Source organism: Mustela nigripes, chromosome 18 (assembly GCF_022355385.1).
Source record: "Mustela nigripes isolate SB6536 chromosome 18, MUSNIG.SB6536, whole genome shotgun sequence".
Taxonomy (NCBI): domain Eukaryota; kingdom Metazoa; phylum Chordata; class Mammalia; order Carnivora; family Mustelidae; genus Mustela; species Mustela nigripes.
Window position 1 is genome coordinate 27,362,034 of NC_081574.1, and position 17,414 is coordinate 27,379,447.

General features: G+C 34.7%; 1 protein-coding gene across 2 annotated transcripts in view; it reads right to left on the reverse strand.

Annotated features, from left to right (window-relative positions):
* Positions 1–3,237: 3,237 nt before the first annotated feature.
* The window catches only part of PURG (purine rich element binding protein G), a 37,273-nt gene continuing 23,096 nt past the window's right edge, over positions 3,238–17,414 (reverse strand). For both annotated transcript variants that reach the window (XM_059384328.1, XM_059384329.1), the window contains one exon: positions 3,238–4,147. In XM_059384328.1, the coding sequence (XP_059240311.1) occupies positions 4,133–4,147 (15 nt within the window). In that variant the 3' untranslated portion in view covers positions 3,238–4,132. The remainder of the gene's footprint in view (positions 4,148–17,414) is intronic.

Here is a 17,414-nt window from a genome sequence, read left to right on the forward strand (position 1 = left end):
TCTATATGTTCCTGAGATGTCAACGGCAGTGTCATATATGCCAACCTTGTGCACTAAGTCTTGTCAACTGGTAATGGCTGCTAGGAGTGCTGAGCTGAAAAAGATTCTAGAGCTGAATCTGGTCCCTCGGAAAGAATTCCATGACCTATTGATATGTTCTGCCCTGTGGGCAAGGGAAGAGGGTTTTAATCCTTCCGTTAGTTGCTACTGGTGAATTGGGATGTTCCTAAAATCTCCATCAAGACGGATTGCAGCCTGAGGGATATCTGTTGTATACGAAACTTTTGTTAATGATGAGTGGTATTATTATAGTGAATGAATAATGCCAAATATGGCTAATTATTACTAATAATGATGACTGCATTAGTAATAATGATTTAATACATAATGACTATGTAATATACGAATAATGTTAATGCTTAATGATGAATGATAATTATATAATTAAGGAGCCTAAAATGATAAAAATATAATATGTAGTTTAATTATATTGCTAAGCAATAATATTTTCACACTGAAAGATGGAATCAGAAAAAAAGATACAAAACATAAGGGCGTGTTCGTGATTTCCATCTCTGACTGGAATGACTGCTCTGATGAGCTAATGTAATGATTTCTGGTTCCTTATGGAGCCCATCATAACATGATGAGGCTGTTCATTAATATTACTCATTTCCTTTTACCTGATTTTATACTTATCAAGCAACGTCCTGATGTTAATTAGATTTTATAAGTAGACTTTCCTTCCAGAAAGAGAATATGCAACCAGTTGATGCAGGTCTTCTAATTTATTTAGCATTTATTTCCTTCCTCTAAAAATCATTTTAAAAATGATAAAAGTAATACATGCTTATCAATAAATAGTTTAAAGAGTTGTATAAAGCAAAATTTGAAGTCTACTTCTTATACATGGTTTCCTTTCAGTCCTACTCAATGGGAATAACACTTTATTTTTTGTTGTAAATTAATTTTCTTCGCTGGGTATCTGATGCTCAAGGTGTTTTCTTTATGATCTTGTTTAAAAGAAATCTCTTGTGTATTTACTCAGAATGAACTAGCAAAACTGCATTTTTACATACCCCAAACTGAGGGCCAGTTCTTCCATTAAGTGTCCTTTGTATTTTCATTAGCTGTTTTTTTGTTAAGTCTTTTATGATGGCAAGCATTATGCTCTACAGAAAGTGTAAGCTTTAGGTACTACTCACAGAATATGAGACTAATTTGGGAGAATACGTACAATGCTGTGCTCATGCATTATATGGCTTATGCAATCTTATAAACTACCACTCATTTGTTTTTGCATGAGTTTTCACTGCCCTAACAATAAACTGGAGGATAAGAAAAGTGACGTTAGTCTCAATGTGGTCTCAGAATGCACCCACTTCAATGGTTTAAAAAAATTCATGAAGACAAATCTGAAATGATACAGGTTACAGACTGACTTTTTTTTTTTAATAAGGGCAAGATTATTATTGTTGGCCATTTTCAAATTCAAAGCAATTCCTGATGAGAAAAGTCAGTTCCCTAAGATGAATCAGGTTAGGTTTTTAATGTACATGAAATTTATTTCAAAAGATGTCCCTCAATGGAGAATATCTGGATCTTTATTGAAAGTACTTTCATTCAAAGATTTACAGATGACACCTTGAGCTTAAGATCTTCAAGGGAAATTATTATCTTAGAAACAAAAAATACAACTTACCAAAATAATATTGATAAAACTAAAGACAAACATAATTTTATGTAACTTTTAAAAAGCTTAAATAATTAACTTAAAGAGGGAGAGACTACATTATCTTCATAAATGAACCAAACTTACAAAGTATACTCATTTTATTTAAGGCTGATTTTTTTAAGATAATTTCATACAAAAAAAACCTGATAAATTTTGTGAGAATAATTTTTTTAGGTGGGACAAACATTATGGTGAACAATAATACATAAAACTGGTGGCTGTAGGTATAAAAATTAGAGATTTTTTCATGTAGATTGAAAAGTAGATATTTTTCCAAAAGCAGTTTTTTCTTTTATCCTTTAATAAAATTAGAATTAATTTTCTTTCAATTAACAGGCAAAATATTACTGTAGAAGTAAAGATATTCTAAAACATTCATAGACTTCCTTATTTTCTCTCTCTTTTTGATGAAAGAAGACCTGAAATTATTTTGTAGCACATTTATTGTTCGCCAGTTTTCATAGAATGGAATGCTGTAAAGATAGTTACAAAAATATACAGTAGAAATATCTTTGGAGAGGTTGTGATTTAGTAAATACTGCATTTGTTCAAGATAGTCTTGGGGATGTTCAAGATAATCATATTGGCTCTATTCTGTGAACTTTATTTTCTGATATTAGAAGTTAGACATGATTCAATAACTATTTGAGGCAAAAGTGCTGCACCTACACTCTTTATAAAATAAAAAACCACAGCAGCATGGGAATGTCATTTCAGTCCTTGGACCCACGAGATTAGATGGACAGGTTTGCTCGTCTTCTATTTGAGATCAATGATTGTTGCTTAAGGAGCTTTAATAGATTGATTTTGATCTTTTCTTTTGAAATTTAAGGTTACCCATGGGGTGGACAAGAGACCAAGATTAGAATGCAAATTTGCACACTTCTTTAATATTGACTTTATCTCTAGCTTGGGACAAACAGACCTCTGCCCTCATGAGGATAGCAGCTTCACTTGTCCTAATTCTGTGATTCTTAGTGCTGATGCTAAAATTAAAAATCCAGTAAGACCATGCCATTCTGGCATATGGAATCAGTTTGTCTTGGAAAGTTCCAATTTTATTTTATTTTTTTGTCCATGTTTTCATACACGAGAAGTGGAACTTTTACTTTAAATGTCATCATACAGAAATGGCCTTTTCAATGTCATCTGAGCAATAATAAATGTTCTGAAGGCATACTTTTTTCCATGCAAATGTTATCTCATGGTTCAAGTAGATAATAAAACCTTATTAGTAACATACTAAAATAAAGGCACTCAAACAGCACATTTTTGGTTTTTTCAACATACTAATTTCCATGTCTGATGGGTCTAGTTTTTGTAGATCTAACATAAACTTGCTTAAGGGATCTAGGCCAACTGGATTTAAATTCCCATACATACCCCAAAATTTGGGGCACAAATGAAATAATGAAATAAGCACATAGTAAAATCAACTTTTGGTTGATTGAAGGGCCCGGGAGAACTAATCTGCTTTCTGAAGAATAATTAAGAATCCATAGTAATCACACATAGAAACCAGTTTATTAGATTGTCAGTGATACTTTGAGACAAATTCAAGTTATTTCATTTTACTTTATATAAACAGAGGAAGGGAGGAAAGTTTTAAACTTCAAGCTTTGTTCAGCATGTGTGCAGTTAGCATCCACAAAAGCACCATTGGATATGGAAGAATTAGCACCACAGAATTTTAGGACCTAACTGTTAACATGCATCACTGGAAAACTTGGAACATAAAAACTGAAGTAGTACGTGGTATGGTCTATTATAAACAGTACAAGGCAATTTATGATTTGTTTTCATACAGTACAATACAATCACCAATCAATGAGAACCTTTAAGTACAATACAGGACAAAAACACTTTGTACCCTGTTAACACTAAAACAGTTACAGATTCAAAAAACATGTTTCTTGTGAGAGGCAGTGGGTTGAAACTATACCCTCCTCCTCTTTTGAAATTGAGTTATAGAGTTACATGATCTCTTAAGAAAGTATTTTCAAATCTATGTCTCTCTACCTCAGTGCTGACAGATGCTTTTTTTTTTTTTTTTTGAAAACTGAAAGGCTCGATGAATGAGAACCAAATCAAACCCAAACCAAAACCTGGTAAGAGTCAAGAAGTACTCCAGGATGGTGGAAGGTATTCCACTCAAGATCGGTTTGAAAAATGACGCCAATGGTGTTGACACTTGTCTTCCATTCGGTGGAGGAATGTCAAGTAAAGAAGCCTTGCATTCACGATGAACTTCGGTTCATTTCGTTCACACAATGCCTTTATTCTGAAGTGTAACATAAGAGACTTATTCCTTATTCCTCAACTGTTTTTGTAGTGTCATAGGGCTGTTCCTTATGCTGGATTTGACAACAGTGAAAAGGGTTGATATTCTCTCTGGATTTAGGGAAATTTGAGCTAAAGAAAAAATATTAATTTAAATTTAGCATATATGAAATTTTAAAGGGAGTTTCACTATTTTCACAGTACAAACCCATAATGAATATCACTGAAAACCTTTCTGTTAGAAAGCATGTAACAAACCCTCAATTTTAAGTTGTGTGGAGGCCAATTTTGGCATATTAAAAGATACTGTATAAGAAATGTGTAATAGGAACAGATAGATACAGGTATATTCAAATCTCAATGCACTGATGCCAAGGAAAATATATTTTTACTCACCAAGAGAAGAATATACCTTGACGCATCTATGCAGACACATGAATCAATCATGTATCTGCCCAACTTCTAATTCTGGAATAGTGATAACAGGGTCATTTAAGAAAAAGTACTCAATTACAGTATGGCAGCAATTTTATGTTGTATATATTTAACAGCAAAACATTTTTGAAAATAGAATCAATATTATACGGTAAGTTTACAATTCACCATTGCTATAATTGTAATACATGCGTTTATTTGTTTTCCCAGTTAAAAAAAAATCCCACTAGGACCAACATCTTTCAGAACAACAATCTAACATGAAACAAAACCTCCTAAGGAAAATATTCAGCATCACAGAGATTTGAGAAAAGTTTGTTACTCAGCATCACAAAATACTCAATAGATCTACATTTAAGATTGTTCATGCCATGACATTAACACACCTTTGGGTTAATATATTGTATTTTAAAAAGATACCAAGATACAAACCAAAGAACTGACATGGAATTTATTTTTAGTTTCTCCTTGATAAGAGAAGACTGCTGATAAACTTGACTCCTGTCTGTACTGTGTAATGATAACTGCATCTATGAAGCAGCACATTTAGTAAAACACTTAAAACTGGTGATAGAAAAATGGCCACTACAGAGAAAGAACTAAAGATAAGTGTAATCATAAACCAATTTTTTTTTTATTAAGTGAACTTCCCCCAAACAAAAAAGAAAGCAAAATTTGTTTTCTGTGAAATATTCTTCTGTTAAAAAACATTCTTGGATAAAAGTTAGTCTATTTTTTTAAAATATCAGAAAGATGTAAGGATGAATTTCAGAAAAAAGTTAACTTTTGAAAAAAAAAAAAGGATCCTATGCCTTTTCCTCTGAATCAAATCCCTTGTATAAATCAACTATTAATTTTCTGAAGAGGGTACAGCAGCTCTAGAGAGCTGCACATCCACGTTCCTGATTTCAATTTGATAATTTGCCAGGCAGGGCTGACTTGAACATAGAAGAAACAAGACTTGTTTCTTAATGCTTTAGAGTTACATTAAAAAAAAAAAAACAAAAAACACCCAAATAAAGAAAATTGAGTTATGACAGGCTGGCTTAATACTTTCGATTGCCCTTATAATTTGACCAACATTTCAACACAAGGTAGAACCAATTAAAGATAAGATTAAAAAAAATAAAAGCTGTCTAAAAATCACTCAATGAAAAAGCCTCCAAATTTTACATTTTAACCTCAAATGATTGTAGACTTAGACTAACAGTTTTGCTGTTCTCACACACACTTTTGATTCTCTAGTTTTATTTCTGAATTGTTCATTGGTTCTATCACATAACACAATTTTCTATTAAGTTAAAATAGTTTGAATTATTGTATTATAAGAAGCTTTAGAAAAACACATAAGTAGGATAAATTTATAAAAGGATAAAGAATATTTTATGGGATTTTAGACAAATTCTATACAGACAAATAGCTAGTTCAAGGTAATAAAGTGCCTTCATTTCTAGGTAATTTATTTTTCACTAAAATATTTTAAGGCTTTATAAGAAACTTAACATTATCAGAAGTGTGATAGTATACAGGATTATGCTATTAATTAGCATTCTTTCATAGGTCTTATTTCATTTAATCTTTAAATTCATATTAGGTGCTTTTTAATAATCAGCAGCTTAAAATTATAAATCTGAATTATAAATTCTGAATTCATTTTGTGAGGAAAAAGAGATGTATAATTTCTCAATGCTGTGATTTGTACTTAAGACTCACATGTGGCTTGTGAACAATTTAGTTTATGTCATAATAGACAACAGGCAATGCTCTCAAAAAATTCAACAGAATATTTATCCCATGGCCAACAGGGCCATCATTTCATTCATTCATATATTCTGTTGTCTCTACATTTAAATGATTGCACAGCCTTAAGTATAAAAGGCCAGAGGAAATCTAAGATAAATTCTTCAAATACAGGCACAATGAATATTTTTTTTTATTGCAATAGCTTATGCATAATCTGAACTGTATGCCAACATCCAATGTTAAAGCATTTATATTTGTTTTCGGTTTGCTTCTGCTACCCATGGGTGTATCACAGTAAAATACTGGAAACCTAACAGAAGTGTATACAATAGCTATAATCATACAGAATTCTATTTCTTCTTGTCATTTCTCTTTGGAATACATGAGGGTATTTTAAGCAATCTGTGTAGTTAGTTATGTTGACAGCCCCAGATTTTAAGATAAATTATGACTATATGGACATCAACTTACTCAGTTGATTATAACCCATACAAAATAATTAAAATGTTCGAATATTCTTTTTCAGGAGTTTAGCTATTTTTATCAGAAGATTACTAAAGCCAGGCACCAGATTAAATGTCCATGATACCGAAAATGCTTATCTAACCACCACTGGATGATTTTAAAATGTTCCTTAAATTAAAGGTTTTTGAGGTTAGGAGGGAGGAGGAAAGTTAAAATTCATTGAAAAGAATGGTTTAAATGAAACGTTCTACATAATTAGAGAAACAGGAACTACCAGTAGGAAAAAAGTGCCAGTCTTAAAATTGGGTTTGGTTTTCAATCTAAAGCCTAGTAAGAGTAATTCCTGGCGATTAAAAAAAAAAAATCAAAATGGCATAAACCTTTATAATTGCACATTCCTTTACCAAAGTGCCACAAGTTACCAAAAAATCTTTTTAAATGCATACAATGCTACTTATCAAAATCTAAGTACACATAAGTTTTACCTTTTTCATAATAGTATAGTATAGTTTCACAAACTTATCATAAATATAACCGGGAAGATGAGTTATAACTTTCTAAAAACAGGATAGTGGTTTTTTTTTTTTAATAACTGTTAGAACCTTTGTCATTATGAAGATTCAAACCCAAGTATAGTGAAAGCATTTCCACAGTATCAAAAACATCATGTGAATTATTTAGGCAAATTTTAATAGTTCTGCCATGCAATGCACAGACACCATAGCTTTTTCTTTTTTTTAAACACTGGTTTAGTTATCCTGTTTTAATCTGACTACATATTCTACTTACTCTCTTTAATCACTGAAGTGACAATATATGGAATAACTGAGTTTTGAAAACAGCATTAAACATTGAGGTTTCTAGCCTTAACTGCTTATTCCTATTAAGCATGGCAAAAAGGTCTGATGCATGGGTTATTAATTTTCATGCTTCTATCTGTTTATTCTAAATGGAAATGTATAGAGATAATATGTAAGGACATGAGCATGTTAAAGACCAGAGCACAGATATGGAGCAAATAAAATAATAAGCAACTGTATGGAAATTTTCCATATCATTACATTTGTTAAATCGGGGGAGGACAGTAAAAAATAAGATCTGTTTAGCAAGCAATAATTATATTAATATGCTTTTTTAAAAAAATCAGTGGCACATATATAAGGTAAGATTTTTAATATTTTTGTTGTTTGAATGTGATGAAGTTAAACTACAGAGGTATGTCATTATAAACTGAGACCAACAGAATTGTTCAGAGGGAAAAAGAGAAGGTAAGATCATGATTCTCAGTGACAGGTCACCTGCATTGTACTATGTGACAGGCTAAACATTGTGTAGTGCCTCATTTAATTAGGGTGAAAGTAATGACAAAAGCATAAAAATGCAAATAATAAAATTAAGATTAGTTCATAGTCAAGGAACATTCAATGACTATCAAAAAAGAACCCCTTCTTTTTCCTACAGTTCAAGAATCTCCAGGTTCAGTGTAAGAATGTGATCATATAAAAGCATTTGAAAGAAATGCCCAATTCAATAAATTCTTCATCTTCTGAGGATGGAGAATGGGATGTCGATTGGTATCCTAGTCCTCTGAGAGAATTAACAAACTTAAAAAAAAAAGAGGTAAAATCAGAAAGAATCAGGCATGATAAATCACTGATAACGACTTCCCCAAATCCAATATACAGATAGGTCAATCACAGGAAGGTAGATATTTGTTCTATATAATTTAATGAATCTTCTTGTAGTTTCTGAATATGAAAATATAATCGCTTGTGGGTAACAGTTTTGGGTAGTGGCAAGGTTTAAAAATTGTTAAAGAAATACTTCAAATGAACACTGAAATGCAGAAGATCCTTAATAGAAGCTGTAGGCAAGTGGAAACCCCATACTCCACGTGGGATTCCTACTATCTTTAATTCCTGCATTATCCAAAGTCATATAAATTGCATAATTCCTCTTGGCAATACACACAGATATTCTCCTGTCTTCGCAAAACCTAGGCAATTGCATTTACCTAACAGCTTTACCCTGGTAGCGGTCCTAGAGTGAGGACAAATACTGGACAAACCTGTAAGAGCCATTCCTACCATATACTTTAATCTTGTTTTCTATTATTCCGCTCTTTTATAGCAGTTTTCATTTCCAAAATGCCAAACAACTGATTATAATAGTTATTTCTCATTCCAGAAGGAGGGCAAAGTTAATAAATGGCTTGTGAAGTGGTGGAACCACACAGGGTTTTCAAGATCCTATGTATCTTCTCTGTTTTGTATGCAGTTATATCTAGCAATGCCCTCTGCTATGTGTCTATACCCCTTGAGGTCAAAGACTCGATCTTGTTGTGTGCTGTATACCTAGATCTAGCAGAATGTTTAGCTCATGCTGAATGCAAAATAAATATCTGTTGATTTGAGGAATGAGAAATAGGACTGAAAAAAATGAAACAAAGTAGCTTAACATACTGCCCCTCACCCTTGACTTCCAAGTGAAAAGCCATGAGTACCCAACTCTTGCTTCTCCACCACAGTAATGTAAGTGGTATTACCTTTCTTACCTAATAGGGTTGTATTACTCACTCTTAAACGTTGATGGCAAAGACCCTCTGGTATGTGTCCTCCAGAATACTGGTGACTCAAATTTTACTGCTACTTCTCCTAAAACTACATTATTCACCTTTTCTTTGGCCAAGTATTTAAATTAAAAGTTATGTTCTGCACACACTGTACTATTCTTAAGCTAATTCAGACATAAAGAATCAAGAAAATCCTCACCCCTGTAATTATCAGCATGACTATGGAGAATATCAGAAGGGACTGAAAAGGCAGACATATTACAGCAAAAAACACTGGGGACTAGAGGTTCTTTAATTTTCTGGAAATTAGGGGCCCCTGGGTGGCTCAGTGGGTTAAAGCCTCTGCCTTCGGCTCAGGTCATGATCTCAGAGTCTTGAGATTGAGTCCCGCATCAGGCATCAGGCTCTCTGCTCAGCGGGGAGCCTGCTTCCTCCTCTCTCTCTGCCTGCCTCTCTGACTACTTGTGATCTCTGTCTGTCAAATAAATAAATAAAATCTTTAAAAAAACATTTTTCTGGAAATTTTGCTTAGGAAGCAAAATCAAGTTTTCATTTGGGTCCTTTCTCTTTCCTTTTTCTTTTTGATAAGTCTAGTTGGGGGTTTATCGATCTTATTAATTCTTTCAAAGAACCAGCCAGCTCCTAGTTTTGTTGATTTGTTCTACTGTTGTTTTTTCCCCTCTGTCATTAATTTCTGCTCTAATCTTTATTACTTCTCGTCTCCTGTTGGATTTAGGCTTTATTTGTTGTTCTTTTTCCATCTCCTTTAGGTGTAAGGTTAGATTGTGTACTTGAGACTGTCCTTGTTTCTTGAGAAGAATCTAATTTTTAAAAGCCAGAGGAAAGATGATTTACTATCGGCTTTAATTTTTGCTAAGCTAGGACTTCTCAAAACCCTTCAGGCAGAGTGTACTCCCTGGGAAATCAGGTTTATAATTCTTTATTTCACAACCTAAGACCTCTTTACCCTTCTAACATTAAACTGATATCATTACTCATGCTAAAATGGGAACAAGGGCCATATTCTCATTTTTCCACATGGCAACAAACATTATTGGCAGTTAATTAAAATTAATTACTCCAACTAAAATGATGACAAACTGCTGAGAGAATTCATGCATACTGATCAAAAGTAGTTAATCATCTTTACAGTTTAGAACATAGATCCTTGAGGCTTGGTAGGATAGCACAGCAAGTCCTCTGTACAGGTTAAATTATACTAATGGGATTCTTTTAAGGATTTAAATGTAACTCCTTTTTTATATGAACTAAGACTTATGAGAAGTAAGCTTAACTTAAGCCAAATTCTACACTAAGGTAGGTTGTATAAGGAAAGTATCATTTCAACATTTCTGGAATTATTAGAATGAAATATGAATGTGGTAAATAAAATAGTTTAGGAACCATAAGGAGAAAAATAAGCATGAGAGGGGAGAAGGAAGGTGTATTTAGTGGAAGGCAGAAAGAAATGAGAAAATCAGTAGATAAGAGGGAGTCACAGGATGGGAATAATCTGAAACATTATTTTCTCAGTTATCTGGCAAAAATTCTAATTTTTTTTGCATGCCTTTTTCCAGAGGACTGATAGAAGCACCATGGTATTTTACGGTTATTCTTCTTCTGGCTGAAGAGTTGTATAAACACTGAAAATGACATGCTAACATCCCATAAAGTTAAGAAGGTGCTTATTGTGTGTACTGTTGGTGTGTGAGTTAATGTTCTGCGATTTTGTGGTTCCACAGCTTCTTATTTAAGAATCTTACAGATGGAGATGGTATGGATTGGGAGAAACTAGCCCAGGGCCAGCTTAGTGCTCGCCTTTATGTAGTTAGGTAAAAATTCAGAGTCCTTTTCAGTCAGAATAATGTTCTCTTGAAAAAGACAACAGCAGGGGCACCTGGGTGGCTCAGTGGGTTAGGCCTCTGCCTTTGGCTTGGATCATAGTCTCAGGGTCCTGGGATGGAGCCCCGCATTGGGCTCTCTGCTCGGTGGGGAGCCTGTTTCCCCCTCTCTCTCTGCCTGCCTCTCTGCTTACTTGTTTTCTCTCTTTCTCTCTGTCCAATAAACAAATGAATAAATCTTAAAAAAAAAAAAAAGGAGAGAGAAGACAACAGCAGATAGTAACAATTCACATCTGCTGGTACACAATTTACTGTGACTCCCTAGAGTCACGATATCATCTTCACTTAAATTTACTATGGCTCCCAAATCTCAATGAATCCTTGCTTAAAATGGCAATTTTTAGGTAAATTCAATTAGAACTTAAAAAAACAAAAAACAAAAAACACAGAAAAACCCCAAAAATGTAATCTGGAGATGTTGGTTTCATTGTATCTGTTCTCCTTCTATTTGTAAAAATTATGGATCTAAGTGAGTTTGTAATAATAAAACTGAGCTCATAAAGTCTATGTTATACAATTTTAAGAGTGCATAAAAGCTACTGAGCCATCACCACCATATTGATAAACAGTGAAAACATCCCTTCCAGCATGCTTTGATCACAGAGATATCATAAGATGTACTTCCTCACCTGGAGTTATTTCTGACATTGGCTTTCTGAGGTCAAAGCAGACATACAAAGGGAAGGAAACATATAGTAGCAGAGCCGTTGTGGGAGTACTGTCACTGAATATTAATATTAGAGGGTATTTTGTCCCCTCATTCCTGCTGCAGTTTTGCTGTCCTGGCTTTAATGATAGCCATGTGCCATTTAAGATGCTCAGTGAAGATCTAATTATTTCTTGCCTGTTTTTTCTAAAGAATTATCTGCAACAGAAGGAAACTATTGAAGAACTCCACAACACAGATGATCTCAAAAATATTAGGTTGAGTGAAAGAAGCCAAATGATGAAACTACATGTTCACTTATATACAATTCCAGAACAGACCAAACTAACCTGTAGTCACAGAAATTGGATCAGGGATTGCTTTTGGAGGTTTGGATTGGGGAAAGAGTGGCGCTGTTGACTGGAAAGGGAAACAAATTTTCTGGGGTGAGAAAAATGTTCTGTGTCTTGATATCTGTCAAAATTGATTGAATGATATGTTAAGATTTGAGCATTTTACTGTAATTAAATTACACCTTAATAGAAAATATGAAAAAGCATTGCCACTGAACACAATGTTCTTACTGAAGCATTAGTGTAGGATGGAGTTTTTGTTTTCATTTCAGAACTTCTGCCTTCAGACGGTCCCATAAAGAGCAACACATCCTAGAATGGGACCCATGACCAATACTCTACAGAGAATGTGGATTTTATATCAGGGCACTGAACTAAACCAGGTTTAGTTTATTGCTGGGAAGAAAAAAAAAGAAGACAAATTCTTTTATGGACCCAGCTCTAAGAAAGGACAATAAAACATCTTACATTAAAAAATACCCGAGAACAGAAAAGGGTTTTTAAGTTTGATTTATCCTTGTGAAAATACTAATTTATAAAAGCATAAAAAATAGCAATAAAAAACTTGGCTCAAATGCTACTTAACAGTGATTATGGCAATATGGCTTTCACTCTTTTTTTATTTCCCCAAGGATGAGTGAACACTGGTGGAGAGGAGTAGTATACCACTGGTATCTAAAGAAGACTGAGGAACTTAAAACATTTAGGTGGAAAGAAAGCAAGATTTTATTTATGTTACTTTGGTGCATATTCAAGTGTATATATTGAATATCACATTTTAAAACCATTTTGAATGCCAGTGTTTGGGGCCTAATTTATGATTACCTCGCCACTTCAATCTAAGGGGCCATATGTTCATCAGCTTTAAAGAGGTTATAATCAGAATAAAAACCCACAGAAGTCCCAATTTCCTACAGAAATAACCTTATTACACTGACAGTTCTAAAAATAAATAAGTGAAAAAATTCTATTAATTCTGAGAAGAAAGTAGTAATACCCTGAATAGAATTTACCTACAAGTAATGCCAAGGATTCATGGGCAGTTAAAACTATAATCAAAAGCCAGATAATTACTTATCCAATTTATTTCCTTTTTAATTCCAATTCAAATCCACCAAGGGTTTATGTTGTTTTAAATCTGCATGTCATACGGCGACACCTAAAACACTGAATTTGACTACTCATCATGATCTCCCCCGAGACTAGATAGGAAAAAAATGGAAAAAAAAAAAAAGTAACCAATTTCCCTAGCATAATGACTGGCTTCTGACAACTCAATAAGTATTTTCTGAATAAATGAATGAATGTTTTCCTTTCCCTTGATTATCATTTCTTACCTCACATAGTGGCTTCTTACTGCAAATTAAAAATTCAGTATGATGGAAAAGGAAAAGCATAGACATTGACTTCGTAAAAGAGGCAGTTGCCCTGAAACCCCTACGCCATGTGTCATTATTGCTGCTCCAGCTTTTGTTGACCTAAAATCGGTAGTCAACGACCGGAAAGATTGGTGGGGGAAATATACCAACCTAAGACACGACGCAGATCATTGATATCTGCCGTCTGATGACAGGTAAGGATATTCCCCGCCACTGACAACCTAAGACAGGCACGATCCCTGCCATAAAAGAAAAAAGGGGGAGATGTCGGAGGCAGGCCCCTGGCCAGGGTGGCCTCCGCCATTAAAAGATGGTGCCTGGCTAGTTGCCAGGTTAGGATTGCCTGGTGAGACTAAGCAGAAGGCCCAAAGAGGAAGTAAACAGCACTGGTTGCTAGTGAAGTTGTTCGTTTAGGTGCACGGCCTGATTCGCTCCCTCCTGTACCCTGCTTGCTGATTGGTCATGTAAACGTATATAAGTGTGTAGACTTGCGGAAATAAGGAGAGAGAAGATGCATCCGAAAAAAAATAAATAAATAAAAATCACATAAATATAAACCAACACAATTGTGAAAGCGAAACAAGTTGATAGAAGGTAAATTCTATATTGATAGAAGATGAGATTTTTTAGCTATAAAATTTTCCTTTTAAAAACTCAATTAAAGGGGCGCCTGGGTGGCTCAGTGGGTTGGGCCTTTGCCTTCGGCCAGGTCATGATCTCAAGGTCCTGCAATGGAGCCCCGCATCGGGCTCTCTGCTTGGTGAGGAGCCTGCTTCCCCCCCTCTCTCTGCCTGCCTCTCTGTCTACTTGTGATCTCTCTCTGTGTCAAATAAATAAAATCTTAAAACAAACAAACAAACAAACAAACAAACTCAATTAAAGGGGCGCCTGGGTGGTGCGGTTGTTCGGTGTCTGCCTAGAGCTCAGGTCATGATTCCAGAGTCCTGGGATTGAGCCCGGAGTGGGGCTCCCTGCTCAGCCGGGAGTCTTCTCCCTCTGCTGTTCCCCCCGCTTGTGCTCTCTCACTCTCTCTCACTCACTCTCTCAAATAAATAAATAAAACGTTAAAAATTTTTAAAAAAATAACTCAATTAAGGGTGCCTGGGGGCTCAGTCATTTGAGTGTCTCACTCTTGATTTTCGCTCATGTCGTGATCTCGGGGCTGTGAGCCTGAACCTCGGATTAGACTGGGCTAGTAAATAAATAAATAAATAAATAAATAAATAAATAAATAAAATCTTTTAAAAACCCAACTAAATCAATGACACTAAAGGACGTTGTTTGCTTTGCTAGATGAACAATAAAAACTTTCATAATTAACAGACTGGATAGTTGTGAAATATTTCACGTAAATCTCTGACATAGAGATTTAAAAGTTCGTCAGTACCAAAGATAAATGGAATATCAAGTGCTAGAAGATAGAAAAAAAATATATAGCTTGAGATTATATGAAATGAGAAAAAGCTCAGAAATCAAGATGACGGTTTGCAGGGGCCTCTTTATGACAGTTGACTGGTACCAGTAACTACATTTACCATCCTGAAACCATGTTTTAAAGCATGTATTAACCATCAAGAAGCTATTTTTTCAGTCAAAAATGACCCACAACCATAATCTTGCAATGCTTTCAACTTTGAAATAAACGATTGTGAAAACCGTTCCAGCTGACAGAAGAAAACAAATATCCTGAGTAAAGCCCATATACTATCTCCCGCTGACTTTCAAGGAAGCAACAGGAAGCAGAATTGGAGTAGCGGAAGGAGCACTTCCTGAAACCTAGTTCAAGTTCTGAAATGACTGGTTAGATGATTATGAACAAGTCACACACTCTCTTTAATATTAATATTTTTCCTATCTGTTTTACTATGAGGGTGTTAAATGACTCCAAAGACTCCTTCAGGCAAAAAAACATTAAAGTTGAGAGCAGATTTAGACAAGAAAATCTTATGTTGTCAAGTCATGAAGTAAAACAGGTGGGGTCATTGATCCCCAAATCATGCAAACTGACGATCATCTTTTTAAAAAAGGAAATAAAGCAGTTCAGATTCTCTCCAGCAACAGACATATACTTTGATATCTCCCAGCCTGTGGATGGTTTATTCATTTTCTTGATGGTATCTTTTGATAAAAAGAACACATTAATTTTGATGCAGTATCATATTTTTAATTTTTTTCTTTTATAAAAGTTAGTACCTTTTGTTTCCTGTCCAAGAAAGTTCTGCCTACATAGTTGTGTGCTTTTCTATTTGACTGACAACAGCTTCAGGAGATTATAATGAGTCCAACTCCCTAGCTACTGCTGGGCCTGAGACTTCCTGTGGTAAAAGGAGGTTCCCTTCTAATTTTGCATAATTTTTTTATACTCTCTGGGGAGTTGTTCATGTTATGGGTTGGGAAGAATTAATAATGATGTTATTAGTATTTATCAAATGCTTATTATGTGATAGAAACTTTGCTAACAGCTTCATATATCTTAACATTTAATTTTCTAAAGAGAATCCTGGCTGACTATAGCTTCTGTAAGGTCAAGAAATCTTATCTGTTTGTTGATACATCCTCTGGACCAAGAAAATTGTCCCAGAACAGAGTAATTAATAGGTATAAACTGAATGCTGAATGAATAAATTCACACAGTAAGTCTATAATGTTATATAATTTGCCTACTATTCATAAGAGTGACATAATTTGGACTTGAACCTAAGACTGGCTGACACCAAATTCTGTGTTCTTTATAATTCTGTACTGAGGCCACTAAGACTGCCTGATAACTCTGGGGGAAGCCAGAACCTAAAGATACAGCTGAAATTACTGCCATTATTTAAGGGGTGGATGGAATGGTTTAAAGTTATTGTGTTTTATTCCTCTCCTAGCAAAAAGCAAATGTGGAATTTCTTTTAAACATGCCTCCCTTCTTTTTTTTTTTTTTTTAAGATTTTTATTTATTTATTTGAGAGAGAGACAGTGAAAGAGAGCATGAGAGGGGAGAAGGTCAGAGGGAGAAGCAGACTCTCCGTGGAGCTGGGAGCCTGATGCGGGACTTGATCCCAGGACTCTGGGATCATGATCTGAGCTGAAGGCAGTGGCTTAATCAACAGAGCCACCCAGGCACCCCTCTCCCTTTTTTTTTTTAAGTTTATTTTTTGAGAGAGCACAAGTGGCTGCAGGGGTAGAGGGAATCTCAAGCAAACTCTGGGCTGAGCTCAGAGCCTAACACAGAGCTCAAGCCCATGACCCTTGAGATCATGACCCCAGTCGAAGCCAAGAGTCCAACCCTCGCTCAATGCAACTCAGGTGCCCCTCTTTTTTTTTTTTTTTTTTTTTTAAGTAGGCTCCATGCCCAGAATGGAGCGCAATGCAGGACTTGAACTCATGACCCCAAGATAAAGACCCAAGCTGAGATCAAGAGTCAGAGACTTAATCGACTGAACCACCCAGGTGCCCCTAAGCTCCTTCTTGATAATCTTGGCCATATTGATCTTTCTATATTTATAACCATGTGATAACTTGTGCAGATGGAGCCAATATGAAACTTTTATGGCCATGGATATATGGGATCAGAAAAATGGAATCTGCACATATACTTTAGAGCTCAGCCTGCTAACTCCTCAGTGATGCTGCAAAGCCACTGCTCACTGGGAATGCTAGGAGCAAGGTTATTTATTTAAAGAAATTTCTAGCAACAGACCTTTAACTACAATACTTTTAATCCTATTGAAATTGACTCCTATTGAATATTGATTGAATACAATATAGAGAGCACAATAAAATTTTGTATGAATGAGAATACTTCAATGCTTTATAATCTTCATTGTTAACAACTATAATCACTGCAGGGACAACAAACAAAAACAACAACAAAACAAAACTATAATCACCATATAATGGTGTAAATGAAGAATATATAG